This window comes from Dendrobates tinctorius, unplaced genomic scaffold, assembly GCF_039654945.1.
Source record: "Dendrobates tinctorius isolate UK_male_01 unplaced genomic scaffold, ASM3965494v1 ptg000120l, whole genome shotgun sequence".
Taxonomy (NCBI): Eukaryota; Metazoa; Chordata; class Amphibia; order Anura; family Dendrobatidae; genus Dendrobates; species Dendrobates tinctorius.
In genome coordinates, this window is record NW_027361788.1 from 6,298,985 (window position 1) to 6,315,139 (window position 16,155).

A 16,155-nucleotide genomic window follows, 5' to 3' on the forward strand; every position below is an offset into this window, starting at 1 on the left:
TGTATGGAAAAATGTTAATCTCCGTGTATTTTTTTACGGAGTCACACACATATAGCATGTATTTGTCCGTGATACCAGCCGGTACACGGTAGTGTGTGAGGAGCATACACCTCTATACGGTGTGTGAAAAAATTTACGCTCAGTATCTACTGTGAAGAAAAAGGAATAAATGGATTTTTGCTTTTAAAAAAAAAAAAAAAAAAAGCAGTCTGCACAGCAGTGCAGCTATCAGGTACCCTTATAAGGCAGCATAATCGCCAACAGAGCTGCTGCACAAAAAAGTGTGAAAAAATCAACGCTTGCTAACTATGCAGAGAAAAGGAAAAAAAAAGTTTGCACACTGCTGTGCAGAGTGCTTTTTTAAAAGCAAACAGCAATGCAGCTATCAGGGAGCCTTATAAGGCAGCCTAATAACCAACAGAGCTGCTGCACACAAATATATCCTCCCCTGTCACTGCACACTATGCAGTTGTGTTTTACAGTGACATTCGCTATCAGCACAAGCAATTTTTTTTACTTTTTCCCTGCCTAAACACTCTCCCCATTGCAAACGATCAGCAGCAACCTCTCCCTATGCTAAGATTGGCAGAAGTAAGATGGTGGTCACGGCCTTTTATAGGCACTGTGACGCCACACAAAGCCAGCCAATCACTTGCATGCCCTTCTCTAACATGGTGGGGGCCGCTGCCGACGTAATCGCGTTGCCCACAGTGTGCCTCCTTCATGATTGGCTGAAAATAGGCGCTGGTAGGATTGTGGGAAATGCGACTTTGGCGCTCAAGTCGGCGACCTCATGGCCGACCTCATGCTATGGTCGGGTTTCGATTGGCGAAACCCGACTTTAGCAAAAGTCGGCGGATTCTGAATTTGGCCGACCCTTTTCGCTCAACTCTACTTGTAAGCGAATGACTTTATAGTGAGCTCATGATGCACTGTTAAGTATCTGGGCAGCACCAATAATTAATACAGATTTGTGTATATATTATATAGTGTGTGTGCATTGTGTACTACAGATACCACGTTTGTGTTTGGTTGTCTAGAGTGGGCGCACATTTTTAAAATAACCTATTATTCCTATTTGTACCCTGTGTTCAGGATGATGGGCTATAATACCGATGTTGGTGTAATTCCAAGGTTCTGCCAGGAACTTTTTCACCATATTAATGTCCCAGAACAGGAAGAGGTGAGACATGATCTTTACAAAGCAAAGACGTCAAACTACTAGGCCAGCCACGTCATTTTCTGGTCCGCAAGGTCAGGTTCTCCACTTTCCCCTTATGGAGGTGTGTGCCAGAGCTCAAAATCAGTCCTCTGTGCTGGCACCACCTGCTCTACTAAGTAGTGGCTATATTGTATGCCAGCACTTAGTAGAGGGGGCAGCTCAAAAAGGAGCAGGTGCTATCTTTGCTTGCTACTGGACACAGCTGACCAGTTCGAGCAAGTGAGACGACTGGACACATTTGGTCAGCGTACGCAAGTGGGCCCATCTTGGTCTCTGAGGTTTGGCACAACTCTTATAGCCCCTGGTCAGTACGTGCATTGCAGTTTGTGCTCGTACAGTGTTGCATAAACCTTTACAACTACTGCCCTTTGAAGGCAACCATAATGCTGATGTGGCCCTTGTATGCAGTGGTATCTTCTGTGCTGTATTTTATTGTGTGACATGCACTGGTCACCACTTTCATGTGTTACAGGTTAACTATAATGTGGAAATGAGCTATTTTGAAATCTACAATGAGAAAATTCACGATCTCCTGACCACGCCCAGAGACACAGGACTAAAGATTGCTGTAAGTGGATATAGATTTAGCATTTTGATGCATTAAAGGGAATATGCCAGTAGGTTTTGGCTATGTAATCTGAGAGACTAATAATGTAGGGATGGAGAATCTGATTCCAGTGACAAATCACTTACTAGCATTTTTATTTCTTTCAAGGAAATGTTTTTATCAAGAGGATTAGGTGTTTCATGCCTTTTGGTCCAACCACACCCTCGCCACTGGTTGGCAGCTTTATTACTGGCAGATTTTTTTTGTATACTGGACAATCGGTTGTGAGGGCGGGGTTATACAGGGTTCAGCATTCTGAGCTCTGCTAGATCTGCAACAGAGAAAACATTGTATCATAACTAGAGTTGAGCGATACCGTCCGATACTTCAAAGTATCGTATCGGATGGTATCGGCCGATCTTTAAAAAAAGTATCGGTATCGCCGATTCCGATACCGGAAGTCCCATTCAAGTCTATGGGACTTCCGGTATCGGAATAAGAAAAACCCTTTCCTGCCCTTGTACAGCCTCTCTGGGGTCTGTACGGGCCTTTCGGGGGGCTGTGCCGGCCTGCCAGGGGGTCTGTGCAGGCTCCGGGGGGCTGTGCCGGCCTGCCGGGGGGCTGTGCCGGCCTGCCGGGGGGCTGTGCCGGCCTGCCGGGGGGCTGTGCAGGCTCCGGGGGTCTGTGCAGGCATCGTCCGATGGGACTACAAGTCCCATCGGGCGATGCCTGCTACCATGACAGTGATTGACACATTAGCCAATGATGGGACAGTAGTAGTCCCATCATCCGGCTAATGTGTTAAATGTAAAAAAAATAAATAAAAAATTACATGCTACATACATACAACATGCATACTACATACATGCTACATTCATACTACATAAATACTACATGCAACATACATACTACATATATACTGCATGCTACATACATACCACATATATACTACATACATACTACATGCATGCTACATGCATGCTACATACATAACACATATATACTACATGCATGCTACATACATACTACATGCTACATACATACTACATACATACTACATGCTACATACTACATATATACTACATGCATGCTACATACATACTACATGCTACATACTACATATATACTACATGCATGCTACATACATACTACATGCTACATACATACTACATATATACTACATGCATGCTACATACATACTACATGCTACATACATACTACATATATACTACATGCTACATACATACTACATATATGCTACATGCATGCTACATGCATGCTACATACATACCACATACATAACACATATATACTACATGCATGCTACATACATACTACATGCTACATACATACCATATACATACTACATGCATGCTACATACATACTACATGCATGCTACATACATACTACATGCTACATACATACTACATATATACTACATGCATGCTACATACATACTACATGCTACATACATACTACATATACTACATGCATGCTACATACTACATGCTACATACATACTACATATATACTACATGCATGCTACATACATACTACATGCTACATACATACTACATGCTACATACATACTACATGCTACATACATACCACATACATACTACATATATACTACATGCTACATGCATGCTACATACATACTACATACATACTACATGCTACATACATACCACATACATACTACATACATACTGCATGCTACATGCATGCTACATACATACTACATGCTACATACATACCACATATATACTACATACATACAATACATTCATACAATACATACATAGACATACAGTACATATAACATAGAGTAACATACTTACCAATACTTGTCACATTGTTCCCCGAAGCCATTGTCTTTTCCGGAATAAATATTAACATAACAAACCACAAAAATACTCACCCACGATCCGAAGCAGTCCATGAGTGTGTCCCACGACGATCTTGGGTAGAGAACTGCAGCATCAGCTGTTGCTGCCGTTCTCTACGGGCTGCAGGAATCCAATGACGGAAGGTAGGTATCCTTCCGCACTGTATTCCTCCGCCACTTAAAAAAAAAAAAAAAGTCCCTAGTCTCACTTTATGCCATTGCTGTGTGGGAATTTCCCACGCAGCAATGGCATAAAGTGAGACTAGGGACTTTTTTTTTTTTAAGTGGCGGAGGAATACAGTGCGGAAGGATACCTACCTTCCGTCATTGGATTCCTGCAGCCCGTAGAGAACGGCAGCATCATCTGATGCTGCCGTTCTCTACCCAAGATCGTCGTGGGACACACTCGTGGACTGCTTCGGATCGTGGGTGAGTATTTTTGTGGTTTGTTATGTTAATATTTATTCCGGAAAAGACAATGGCTTCGGGGAACAATGTGACAAGTATTGGTAAGTATGTTACTCTATGTTATATGTACTGTATGTCTATGTATGTATTGTATGAATGTATTGTATGTATGTAGTATATATGTGGTATGTATGTAGCATGTAGTATGTATGTAGCATGCATGTAGCATGCAGTATGTATGTATGTGGTATGTATGTAGTATGTATGTAGTATGCATGTAGCATGTAGTATATATGTAGTATGTATGTGGTATGTATGTAGCATGTAGTATGTATGTAGCATGCATGTAGCATGTAGCATGCATGTAGCATGTAGTATGTATGTAGCATGCATGTAGCATGTAGTATGTATGTAGCATGCATGTAGTATATATGTAGTATGTATGTAGCATGCATGTAGTATATATGTAGTATGTATGTAGCATGCATGTAGTATATATGTAGTATGTATGTAGCATGCATGTAGTATGTATGTAGCATGCATGTAGTATGTATGTAGCATGCATGTAGTATATATGTAGTATGTATGTAGCATGTAAGTAGTATGTATGTGGTATGTATGTAGCATGTAGTATGTAGCATGCATGTAGTATATATGTAGTATGTATGTAGCATGTAGTATGTATGTGGTATGTATGTGGCATGTAGCATGCATGTAGCATGCATGTAGCATGTATGTAGTATGTATGTAGCATGCAGTATGTATGTAGTATGTATGTAGTATGTATGTAGTATATATGTAGTATGTATGTAGCATGTAGTATGTATGTAGCATGCATGTAGTATGTATGTAGTATTTTTTTATTTTATTTTTTTTTTTAACATTTAACACATTAGCCGGATGATGGGACTACTACTGTCCCATCATTGGCTAATGTGTCAATCACTGTCATGGTAGCAGGCATCGCCCGATGGGACTTGTAGTCCCATCGGACGATGCTTGCACAGACTCCCGGACATCAGCACAGCCCCCCGGCAGGCCGGCACAGCCCCCCGGCAGGCCGGTACAGACCCCCACAGGGTGCACAGCCCCCCGGCAGGCCGGCACAGCCCCCCGGCAGGCCGGTACAGACCCCGGGCAGTCCACACAGCCCCCCGGCAGGCCGGCAGAGACCCCCGGAAGGCCCGAAATGACGGCGCATCATGATGCGCACACACCGCGCATCATGATGACGTCAGTCTGTCAATCAACTTTGAACTTCCGATTCCGATGCCGAATTCCGATATTGAAAAAATATCGGAAGTCGGTATCGGAATTCCGATACAGCAAGTATCGGCCGATACCCGATACTTGCGGTATCGGAATGCTCAACACTACTGCTAACAGATTCCAGAATAAAGAAAATCTGTAAACCAGAGCTGCTTCCATACGCTTTCCAGGCATTCTAGGAGAATTTAAGTATGATGTAACCATAAATTATGTAACATGTTTGTGGCATAGAACTGTTTAGTGTGCTGTGTCACTTACTAAACTAGCAGCATCTGTGACTGAGCAAGGGGCCATCACCCCCCCTCCCCCCATCTACACCTAAAGAGCCAGTTTCTGATAGATTTTGTTCATCCATGTTGTGATTTGCACTCTTATCTAAATCCATGATCTGCAAGAGCAGTTGTTCAATGGATTCCATTGACTTGTAATCTGTTCGGTCGGCCATAACTGCTCTGCATGCTGCAATATTTTACTTGTCAAGTCAACAAATTGCCAGTGATGGCTGATGTGATCAAAAGTTTAAAGCAGCAGGACTTCTAAAATGTCACTGTCAATCCGGCTCTGCACAATGGATTTTCTAGTTTTTGGGAAACCTCTGTCATTCGGTTGTAGTTTTGTGCTGTATGTGACCATCCTGAGTAACATGCTGCTTCCAGGGTCTGTTATTGTCTGCAGCGCTGATGTCACCTCGACAATGCTGCAGCCAATCTATAAGCTCAGCGGCTTGTGCCATCTAAGGCTACATTCACACATCAGGTTTTCGGCGTCAGGCGCGATCTGGCGTCGTGCCGGAATGCCGGATCCGGCAAATGTTTTGTAAAACCTGATGTGCCGGATCCGGTTTTCTGCCGGATCCGTCTTGTTCTTGACAGACAAAACCGGATCCGTCTCATCCGGTTCATCCGTTTTTCGACGGATTACGCCGGATCTGGTTTTTAAAATTGACCCTTGTGGCCTTCCGAACGGGATTGGCTACTGGAAAACTATATATGGCATGTTCCTACAGCCCTTCTTTGACAGGTTGGAGAGAAGAGCAAGTTACTGGCGAAGATGGATGTTGTCATTGGAAATATTACCACTAGAAGTTCTGTGACGGTTTCAGTAATGAGGGACAATTTTGCACTATACTTTGTCACCTCAAGGCAGAGTACACTGGCAGGATGACAGAGTGTGAAAGATTTGTGCCCTAACCAAACTTGTGTACCTTCTGGACCAACAGTATATACCTTTGCCAACCAAAGTTGGCTATCTTGTCATGGTCTTACTATTTTTAGCTTTAGGCCACAGGTGTGTTCCTTGGTTGTGTTTTATGCAAAGTATTTCACCTTTTAACAAAAGTTGTGTTCATTGTTAGGAAATCACCAACAATAAACACAACTTTTCAGGTGAAATACTTTGCTTCAAACACAACCAGGAACACAACTGTGGCAAAAAGCTAAAATTTACCCACAGTTATATACCTGGTTTTGAATACCTTTTTACCTTTTAAATACCCTGTATTTAACCTTTTTTTTAAACATATTTCGCCGCAGAAAGAAATGACAGACAACCAGTGTAAACAATAATTTAACTTTTATTTAAAATATTGTTTTTTGTGTAAACTGTTTTTAAAGTTAAAAAAACTTTTTTAATAAAAGTTTGAAACCAACCAAATGGGCATTTTTATTACAAAAAAAACATTATAACTCGGTGTAGTGTGTGGTGGAAATACTGCTGGAGGGGCTGCGGGACACTTCGACAATGGGAGTGTGGAGAGAGGACTGGGATCGTGGTGGGGAAGGAACAGTTAGAGGTGATGGTGTGGAAAAAGCTACAGAATGGGTGGACATGTGGGAGGCAGAAGAGGTGGTGGGCGGTGGAGTGGAGGGTTGGGCAGGGACTGTAGGAGCAGATGATGTTGATGGAAAGTTGTACGGGGAAGGAGTTTGGTACGGGGAAGGAGTTTGGTACGGGGAAGGAGTTTGGTACGGGTCAGGTTGCTGGAAGTGGGGAGATGTCTGGTACTGGGGAGGTTGCTGGTACTGGTGAGGTTGCTGGTATGTAATAGGAGGGGGAGGATGGAAAGTGGCTGGAGGGGGTGCAGATGTAATAGGAGGGGGAGGATGGAAAGTGGCTGGAGGGGGAGGATGGAAAGTGGCTGGAGGGGGTGCAGGTGGAGGAACTACAGTGGTGGGAGGTGGAGGTTGGGATGTAACCTGCTGTAGAGCACCGTGGCACGAATGCATTACATGCATCTGCTGGGTAGGAGATAGTGTTGCCATGCGCTCCACAACAGACCTGAAAAAGGTGTGGTTTGGCGAAGATCTTGCTTCTGAATGCATGGTTTGCAGAAGTGTCTTCACCTCCAGAATGCTGGAGTTGATCTGCTGAAAGCCTGCGGAGATTTGCTCTGACAAGACTTTTAGACAGTTCTGGAAAGATGCATTCAGATGCAAGAACTCTGGCGCATAAGTCTTTTCCTGACCCCTCTGCCGCTGCCGCCCAGTACCCGCAGGTGTACTAGAGGTGGCAGGGGCAGAAGGGTGGGGTAAAGGGAAAGCGATCTCCTCACCAGCAGCTTCATGTAATGTAGGCGGCCACGATGCTCCTGTGCTGGTGGATGGGACAGATGGGTCGAATGTGTGGGAAGGTGCAGATGTACCGGGGTGGTCGAAGTGTCCCTCGGTGCCGGTCTCCTCAGGGATCGCCTCAGAAGGGTCCAATCGTGCAGGCTCCCGAGTGCTGCTCACCGTGCTGTGGAATAAAGAGAAAAAAAAACAATTAAAATACTGACATGGTATGGCCCTGGCTGAAAAATAAAAGTTACATCTAACATTTTTTTTCACATGTGGTGTGTAATATTTACCTTCTAGTGACCATTGTTTCCCGGAGGAACGACAGGGCTTGTGCGTACTTGTACTTGCTCCTGCGTCCTCCAGATCCACTCGGGGCCCGCATCTCTTTATTGAACTCCTTCTTGAAACGATCCCTCACAGACCGCCACCGATTCACAATTCTGTTCCCTGAAACGAGAAAGGAGTGGTTAGTATACAACATCAGTGTTTCACAAACTCCAGTCCTCATGGTCCCCAGGGGTCATGTTTTCAGGATTTCCATAGTAAATAGAAATCCTGAACACATGATCCGTGGGGACCACGAGGACTGGAGTTCGGGAAACACTGGTTTACATCAAGCAACCGGTACTGTATATACTTACGCTCTTTAATCTGGGCCCGAACATCGAGGTCCTCCCAGCGGCCCACAAGGAGCGAACAGATTTCCTCCCAGAGTCGTCGGGTAACGATCGGGTCAGCGTGGCGGCGGTCAGCCATATTCCAGAGCGGCTCCCTTTCTCTGACGAGATCGATGAGGTGGTCCACATCGAGTCCTCCATCCTCACCGTCAGAGTCGGGAGCACGCTGTGAAGGCTGTTAAAGAAAAAGACAAAAATAACATCATTAGCCTCCACAAAAGAAATGAAATAAAAAGTGCAAAAAAACAAAGCAAAAATATTTATACTTACATGCTGGTGACCGCCGCGTTGCTGTCGCCGACGACCCTGGGAGGCACTGCGAGGACCTCTTGGCCGAGCACCAGATTGGGAAGACTAGAGAAGAAAACAAAAAATGTTATGTCTTTGGATGTAGGCATTTGTTTGCTGTGTGTGGTCTGCAGAACATTGTTTTCTATGTGTTGTGTGTAGTGTGATGTTGTGTTTCTGCGTTTGATGCAAAAAACTTACCAATTGTGAGCCCACTCCAAGTGTCTGTCCACCCCTTCCTTCTTCTTCTGGGAGCTCCTCTTCATCTTGTGAATCCTGTTTTGAAATAAAAGGCAATGAATAGACATATATTACAGAGATGATGGATTTTGGAAATAAAAACTTACCGTCAAACGCTGACGATGCGAGGAAGGGCTCCCAGAAGATGATGTGCTGTCTTCCTGGTGGCCACACTCCATGCCTGTGGGTGGTGTTCCAGCTGCTGCCATTGCTGCTGCTGCTGCTGCTGCATCTATTGGGCGGCTGTTGAATAAAGAGAAACAAAGGGCCAATGAATATCTTGATATTCAATAGCCCTAGTTTGGAGGAATGGGGGATTTGATAATTACCGTCTCTCATCTGCTGCTGGCCTCCCCTCCTCAGCATGTTCCATTTGGGGTGGTGGTGGTGCTGATGGTGCTGCAGTGGTCTCCTGCCTTCTCCTGCTGCGCTTGGTTGCTTTCTTGGGTGGCATGCTGGGTGTGGCTGTGGGTCCCACTGTCTTGCTTTTATATATGTCTTGTGGGCAGAGCTACTGAGCATGCTCAGACCAAAAAAACCGGATCCGGCCACCGGATCCGGCTTTTGCCGGATCAGGCGCATTGCGGCGCTCATAGGCTTTCATTGTGTGAAAAAGCAGGACGCGCCGGATCCGGCGTGTCCGGCTTTTTCGCCGGAGACAAAAAACGTTACAGTAGCCGTTTTTTCCAGACGCCGGATCGCGACACATTGCCGGATCCGGCGAAAACCGGATAAAACGCATGGCCATCCGGCGCAAATGCAAGTCAATGGGGGGGAAACCGGATCCGGCATTGCATTTCGCCGGATCCGGTTTCTGTCAAAAGCGCCGGATCGCGCCTGACGGCGAAAACCTGATGTGTGAAAGAGGCCTAAGAGCTGCTGGAGAGGTTTTTTCTGTGACTACTACTTTCACACATCAGTTTTTTGCCGTCAGGCAGGATCCGGCTATTTTTAGAAAAAACGGATCCGGCATAAATTTTGGAGAACTGTAGAAACGGATCCGTTTTTTTGCTGGATCCGTCTAGCATTCCTGGGGGCTGGCCAATTGGATCTGAGCATGCGCAGACAAAAAAACCGGATCCGGTGGCTGGATCCGTCTTTTTCTGGATCCGGCGCCCATAGACTTTCATTGTAGCAAAAAGCTGGAAGCGCCGGATCCGGCGCTTCCGGCTTTTTCGCCGGAGACAAAAAACGTTACAGTAGCCGGTTTTTCCAGACGCCGGAATGAGACAAGTTGCCGGATCCGGCAAAAAACGGATGAAACGCAATGCCATCCGGCACGATCCGGTGCTAATGCAAGTCAATGGGGAAAAACTGGATCCGGCATTGCATTTTGCCGGATCCGGTTTTACAAAAAAAAGCCGGATCGCGCCTGAAGGCAAAAAACTGATGTGTGAAAGAGGCCTTAATTAGAAGTGACAGTAATTTTTGGTTGCATTAAAAAAAACTTTTTTTGTCTTGTTTTAGCTGAAAGTCCGTGAACACCCAACCTACGGCCCGTATGTGGATGGTCTTTCAACGTAAGTCATTCTGTGATTTCATCTTACTAGGTTTCCTTCTTAATGTGGTTTCTGTGGAATGGTTTAAAAAAAAATTTTCTATTTTTTTTTTTTTTTTTTTTTTTTTTTTGCTTTACAAACTGCATTGTCAATTGCTAAAATTTTCAGCATGAGCCTCCTACTATGCTTGTGAATATTTGTTTAGTGCTAAAATGTTGTGCTGTATGTATGTATCCCACTGTTCTTTACTTCTCCACACTGGGTCTCTAGCCCCTTCACAACATGCGCCATACTAGTACTGCGCATGTCGCGTCTCCCCCCTTGGTGTGGGCTTCGGCATTGAGCCCACATCAAAGTCAGGACATGTCAGCTGTGTTGAACAGCTAACGTGCCCGCAATAGGCACGAGTGGAATCGCGATCCGCCCGCGCCTATTAACTTGTTAAATCACGCTGTCAAACTCTGACAGCGGGCTTTAAAGCTTCTGGTCGCACGGCCGGAAATACGCGCACCATCTACCCCTGTGATCAGGGGGTCATCAGTGCGCTGCCATGAAAACCAGAGGTCTCCTTGAGACCTCTATTGTTGATGGCAGATTGCTATGAGTACCACCCTGTGGAGGCAATTGAAGCATGCCAAAAGTAAAAAAACAAAAAAAAAAATCAAGTTCAAATCATCCCCCTTTCGCCCCAAACAAAAGAAAAAAAAAAAAAAAATCAAACTTACACATATTTGGTATCGCCACTTTCAGAATCACCCGATCAATAAAAAAAGGATTAATCTGATCGCTAAACGGCGTAGCGAGGAAAAAAAAAATGAAAACGACAGAATTGGGTTTTTTTTTGTCGCCGCGAATTGCATTAAAATGCAATAATTGCCGATCAAAAGAACGAATCTGCAGAAAACTAGGATCGTTAAAAAGTCAGCTTGGCATGTAAAAAATAAGCCCTCACCCAACCCCAGATCATGAAAAATGGAGACGCTCCGGGTCTTGGAAAATGGCGTGTTTTTTTTTTTTTTTTTTCTTTTAAGCAAACTTTGGAATTTTTTTTCACCACTTAGATAAAAGAGAACCTTGACATGTTTGGTGTCTATGAACTGGAAAATCATAATGGCAGGTCAGTTTTAGCATTTAGTGAACGTAGCAAAAAAAGCCAAACAAAAAAACAAGTGTGGGATTGCACTTTTTTGCAATTTCACCGCACTTTGAATTTTTTTTCCTGTGTTCAAGTACACAACATTTTAAAACCAATGGTGGCGTTAAAAAGTACTTCTTGTCCTGCAAAAAATAAGTCCTCATAAGCCATAATGATGGAAAAATAAAAGTTATGCCTCTGGGAAGAAGTGGAGCGAAAAACAAACGCAAAACCGAAAAAAGGGCTCCGTCATGAAGGGGCTAGTTACCTGTTGACGTCTCAAGTTGCTGAGTGCACTTATTACCTTAAAGTTCTGCAGACCATAACAGACACTGGAAGCAGCTGCTTAGACTCTGTGCTGGACCTGGGGATATTGAGTAAAGTGCAGTTTATAAAAAAAAAAAAAAAAAATGCAGCTGGGTAACGAGTTTTCTGAAACCTGAAGTCATTTTTAACATTTCAATTCCAGTGATTCTTGTAATTTTTTGCCATTTTTTTCCACCTGTTAGACTGCTACAATTGCATTAAGTTTTTTTCTTAAATTTTTGTTATGTATTGATAGTTTGAGACCCGTAATTTTCTGTTTATATAGTCACCCTCCACGACAGCATTGGAGGTTGTCTCCACACCCTAATGGGGCAGGAAGCACAAGATGTTAAAATCCCCTCCCACCTCCTACTCGTCAGTGCCCTTCCTGTCCCCCATGGGGCATGGAGAGGTTTTTTGTTTTGTATGCTGTGTAGCCGGCAACCGTAGTATACGTGTGTGTTTTTTTTTTTTTTTTTTTTCTAAAGCTGGACAGTGGTGGTTGTGGGCTCCGTTCTCCTCCTCCTCCGTGCTGCTCCTGTCTCAATGCTAGTCAGAGGATTTGGGGTCTCCTGGCCCACCTGTGCTCCCACTGGGGATAAGGCGGGCCAGTTGTTCCCATAGCTGGGGGCCTCCTTGAGCTCCCCTGCTTCCTTACCCTTACGTGCCGTTCAGCACGACCTGGAGGTGATGTCAGACCACGCATGAGTCGCTTCCGGGTTTTGCGTTCCACGGTGAAACGCAGGCACTTCCGGGGGCCTCTCTGCTCCCGAACGCTGAACTCGAGGCCTTCTCAGGACCTGGAGGGGGAGGAGGGAAATTAAAGTGACGCAGGGAGCAAAGTTTATCTCTGCATAAACCTGCAGGAAGACAACTCCAGGTAAGGCTAATCCCTCCAGTATGGATGTTGTGTCTGCTTCATGCACTGCACATGCAAAGCCCAGCGCTGCCCCAGGCTCAGTAAGTCTGGAGTGGGGTGGGTCCTATCCCAGAGCCCTGGGTTTAGTATTTTTAGTGGAGTCCCTTTAGTTACACTTCTCTCCCCTTTTTTTCCTAGGGAGACAAGTCAGCCCATAAAAACCCTGCTAAGAATGTTCATAGATGTGCCATCTGTAATAAGAAGCTTTCCTCTCTCTGGGAGAAAAAGCTATGTCAGGAGTGTACGGATAAGGTGGTCAGGGCTGAACATATCCCTCACTCCTGGATGAAATTCATACCATTGTCGCGCGAGAGATCCAGTCCTCCTTGGCTGCTTTTACACCAACCGCCCCTCCACCTCCTTCTCTGGGACCATCTCCATCTAAAAAGAGAAGGATCCAGGTCGAGGACTCTTGACTCCAATTCTAAAGACTCTCATGACTCCGCTTCAGAGCAATGGGAGGAATCATCAACCCATGGGATATCAGAAGCTAGAAAATATCTCTTCTCCTCAGAACATATGGAGGAGTTAGTGCAGTTCATAGCACTATGGGGTTGGAGGAGGAATCTGTTCCCCAAACTATTCAGGATGAAATGTTTGGAGGGTTGAAAGCCGGAAACCACCATGGTTACTTACCGGTAGCCGGTTTTTCCGGAACCCATGACAGCACCACCTGAGAGAGGGATCCGCCCCGCCAGGACAGGAACCTACTGAGACATAAGGGGCGGCACCTCTCCCCCGCTTCAGTTGGGTTACAGAGCACTGAGAGGACTTCCCGGTTAGTTACATGTTTAATCCAACACCACAATACTCAAAAAACACCCTACTAATTGTGCACACCCATATGGTGAAAAGGGGGGGGATATACGGGTGCTGTCATGGGTTCCGGAAAAAACGGCTACCGGTAAGTAACCATGGTGGTTTTCCCTTCACCCATGACAGCACCACCTGAGAGATTTTTGGAGATTCGAAACACCTTAGGGAGGGACCACCGCTTGCAGCACCCTTCTACCAAAGGTTAAGTCAGCAGAGGAGGATAGATTCAACCTATAGTGCTTAAAGAAGGTTGAAGGTGAGGCCCAGGTAGCGGCCTTACAAATCTGTTCGATCGATACCTCTGCTTTTTCGGCCCAGGAGGTCGCCACGGCTCTGGTGGAATGAGCCTTGATGCCGTCAGGAATCGGGATACCACTAGCTGTGTAGGCTACACTAATGGCCTCCCTAATCCATCTAGCAATAGTCCCTTTTGAAATCCCATAGCCTTTCCTGGCACCCTGAAAAGCTACGAATAGGGACTGGGACCTCCTCCACTGGCTAGTCATAGATATGTATTCTACGAGAGCTCTCTTAACATCCAGATTATGGAACTTTTCCTCCCCCCCCAGATTTTTTGGGTTCTCGCAGAAAGATGGAAGGACAATTTCCTGGCCCCGATGGAAATCTGATGCTACTTTGGGCAGATAAGCGGGGTCTGTTCCTAACACTACCCTATCCTGAAAGACTTGCGTATAAGGTGGATTTACTGAGAGAGCCTGTAAATCGCTTATCCTGCGGGCTGATGTGAGGGCCACTAACAGGATTGTTTTTAGGGTCAGAAACTTTAGGGGTAGCTGATGTAATGGCTCATACGGATCTTTTGTAAGGGCCTCTAGCACTAGGTTTAAATCCCAGGGGGCTATCCGGGGTATTGGGATAGGCCTAGCTCTATGGCAGGATTTAATAAATCTGGCTACCCATCTATTTGATGCCAATTTGCAGTTGTAGAGCGCCCCTAGTGCAGACACCTGAACTTTAATTGTGTTCACTGCTAACCCCATCTGCAACCCCGATTGTAAGAACTCCAGGATGGCATTAATCGGGGGATCTTTCCCTAACGGCCTACCTAAGAACTGCAGGAACTTATTCCATATTCTGCCGTAGATGTTAGTCGTCACTGGTTTCCTAGTCTTTAGCAGGGTGGCCACCAACCCGGGGGAGAACCCTCTATCCGTTAAAAGCGACCTTTCAAATTCCACGCCGTCAGATGGAATCCTTTGACCTGAGCGTGGAATATTGGACCTTGAGCAAGTAGGTCCGGGATTTCTGGTAGAACCCATGGATCGGAGAGGGACATCCTTCGTAGCAGAGCAAACCAGGGCCTTTTTGGCCAAAATGGAGCTATTAGAATCACCCTGGCCTGATCGTTCCTGATTTTTCTGACAACTGTTGGGATCAGAGCCACTGGGGGGAACGCATAAGCTAGCCTGAAGTTCCACTGGATGTGCAATGAGTCCACTGCCCATGGATTTTCTCTCCGGTTTAGAGAGCAGAACTTTTCTGTTTGCCTGTTTGTTGGCAAAGAGGTCTATCACCGGTTTCCCCCAAAGCTGAGTTATTTTTTGAAAAATGGACCGGTTTAGCGCCCATTCCCCCTGCTTCAGGGTATTGCGACTCAAGAAGTCTGCCTCTGTTTTCTGCCCCTTTTATATGTAAGGCTGTCAAGGAGTGTAGGTGTTCTTCTACTCTGCTCAGAATGTCTGTCGCTGCTTCCATTAAGGGGTGTGATCTTGTCCCTCCTTGGTGGTTGATGTATGCCACTACTACCTTCTTGTCTGACAAGATGCGTACATTTCGACCCTGGAGTAGCGGAATGAAGTGACTTGGGGCCTTGCTCACTGCCCACAGTTCTCTCAGGTTGGAGGATGCTTCCCTTTCTTGACGCGTCCAGGAACCCTGACCTATGATGCCCCTTAGGTGTGCCCCCCACCCCGAGGAGCTTGCATCTGTTAAGATTATATCTGACGTCTGTCTGTCCCACGGTATTCCCAAGGTCAGATTTTCCTTGTCCAGCCACCAATTGAGAGAGTCTCTGGTTTTTAAGGAAAGCTCCAGCTTTCCTTCTAAACGCCCTCTTAGCGATCTTTGTGCTGTTAGTATCTCCCACTGGAGTTGCCGGGTGTGAAACTGAGCCCACCTGACCGCCGGAATACAGGATGTTAGGGTACCTAGCAGGGACATTGCTCTTCTTAAAGTCATACGTGGTTGGTTTTGGCTCGTTAAGGCCAGATTCTGCACCTTTTCTATTTTGGACTCTGGGAGCAGACACTCTTGCTTTTCTGAGTCTAGTATGAATCCTAGGAAGGTCTGTTTTAGGGGTTGCAATTTTGATTTTTTGAAATTGACTATCCACCCTAATTACTGCAAGGTGTTGATCACCTGGGT

General features: G+C 45.5%; 1 protein-coding gene across 2 annotated transcripts in view; it reads left to right on the top strand.

The window, feature by feature from the left end:
* The window catches only part of LOC141101581 (kinesin-like protein KIF14), a 303,968-nt gene that overhangs the window by 25,600 nt on the left and 262,213 nt on the right, over positions 1-16,155 (top strand). For both annotated transcript variants that reach the window (XM_073590711.1, XM_073590710.1), the window contains exons 4-6: positions 1,096-1,183; positions 1,695-1,790; positions 10,563-10,615. In XM_073590711.1, the coding sequence (XP_073446812.1) occupies positions 1,096-1,183; positions 1,695-1,790; positions 10,563-10,615 (237 nt within the window). The remainder of the gene's footprint in view (positions 1-1,095; positions 1,184-1,694; positions 1,791-10,562; positions 10,616-16,155) is intronic.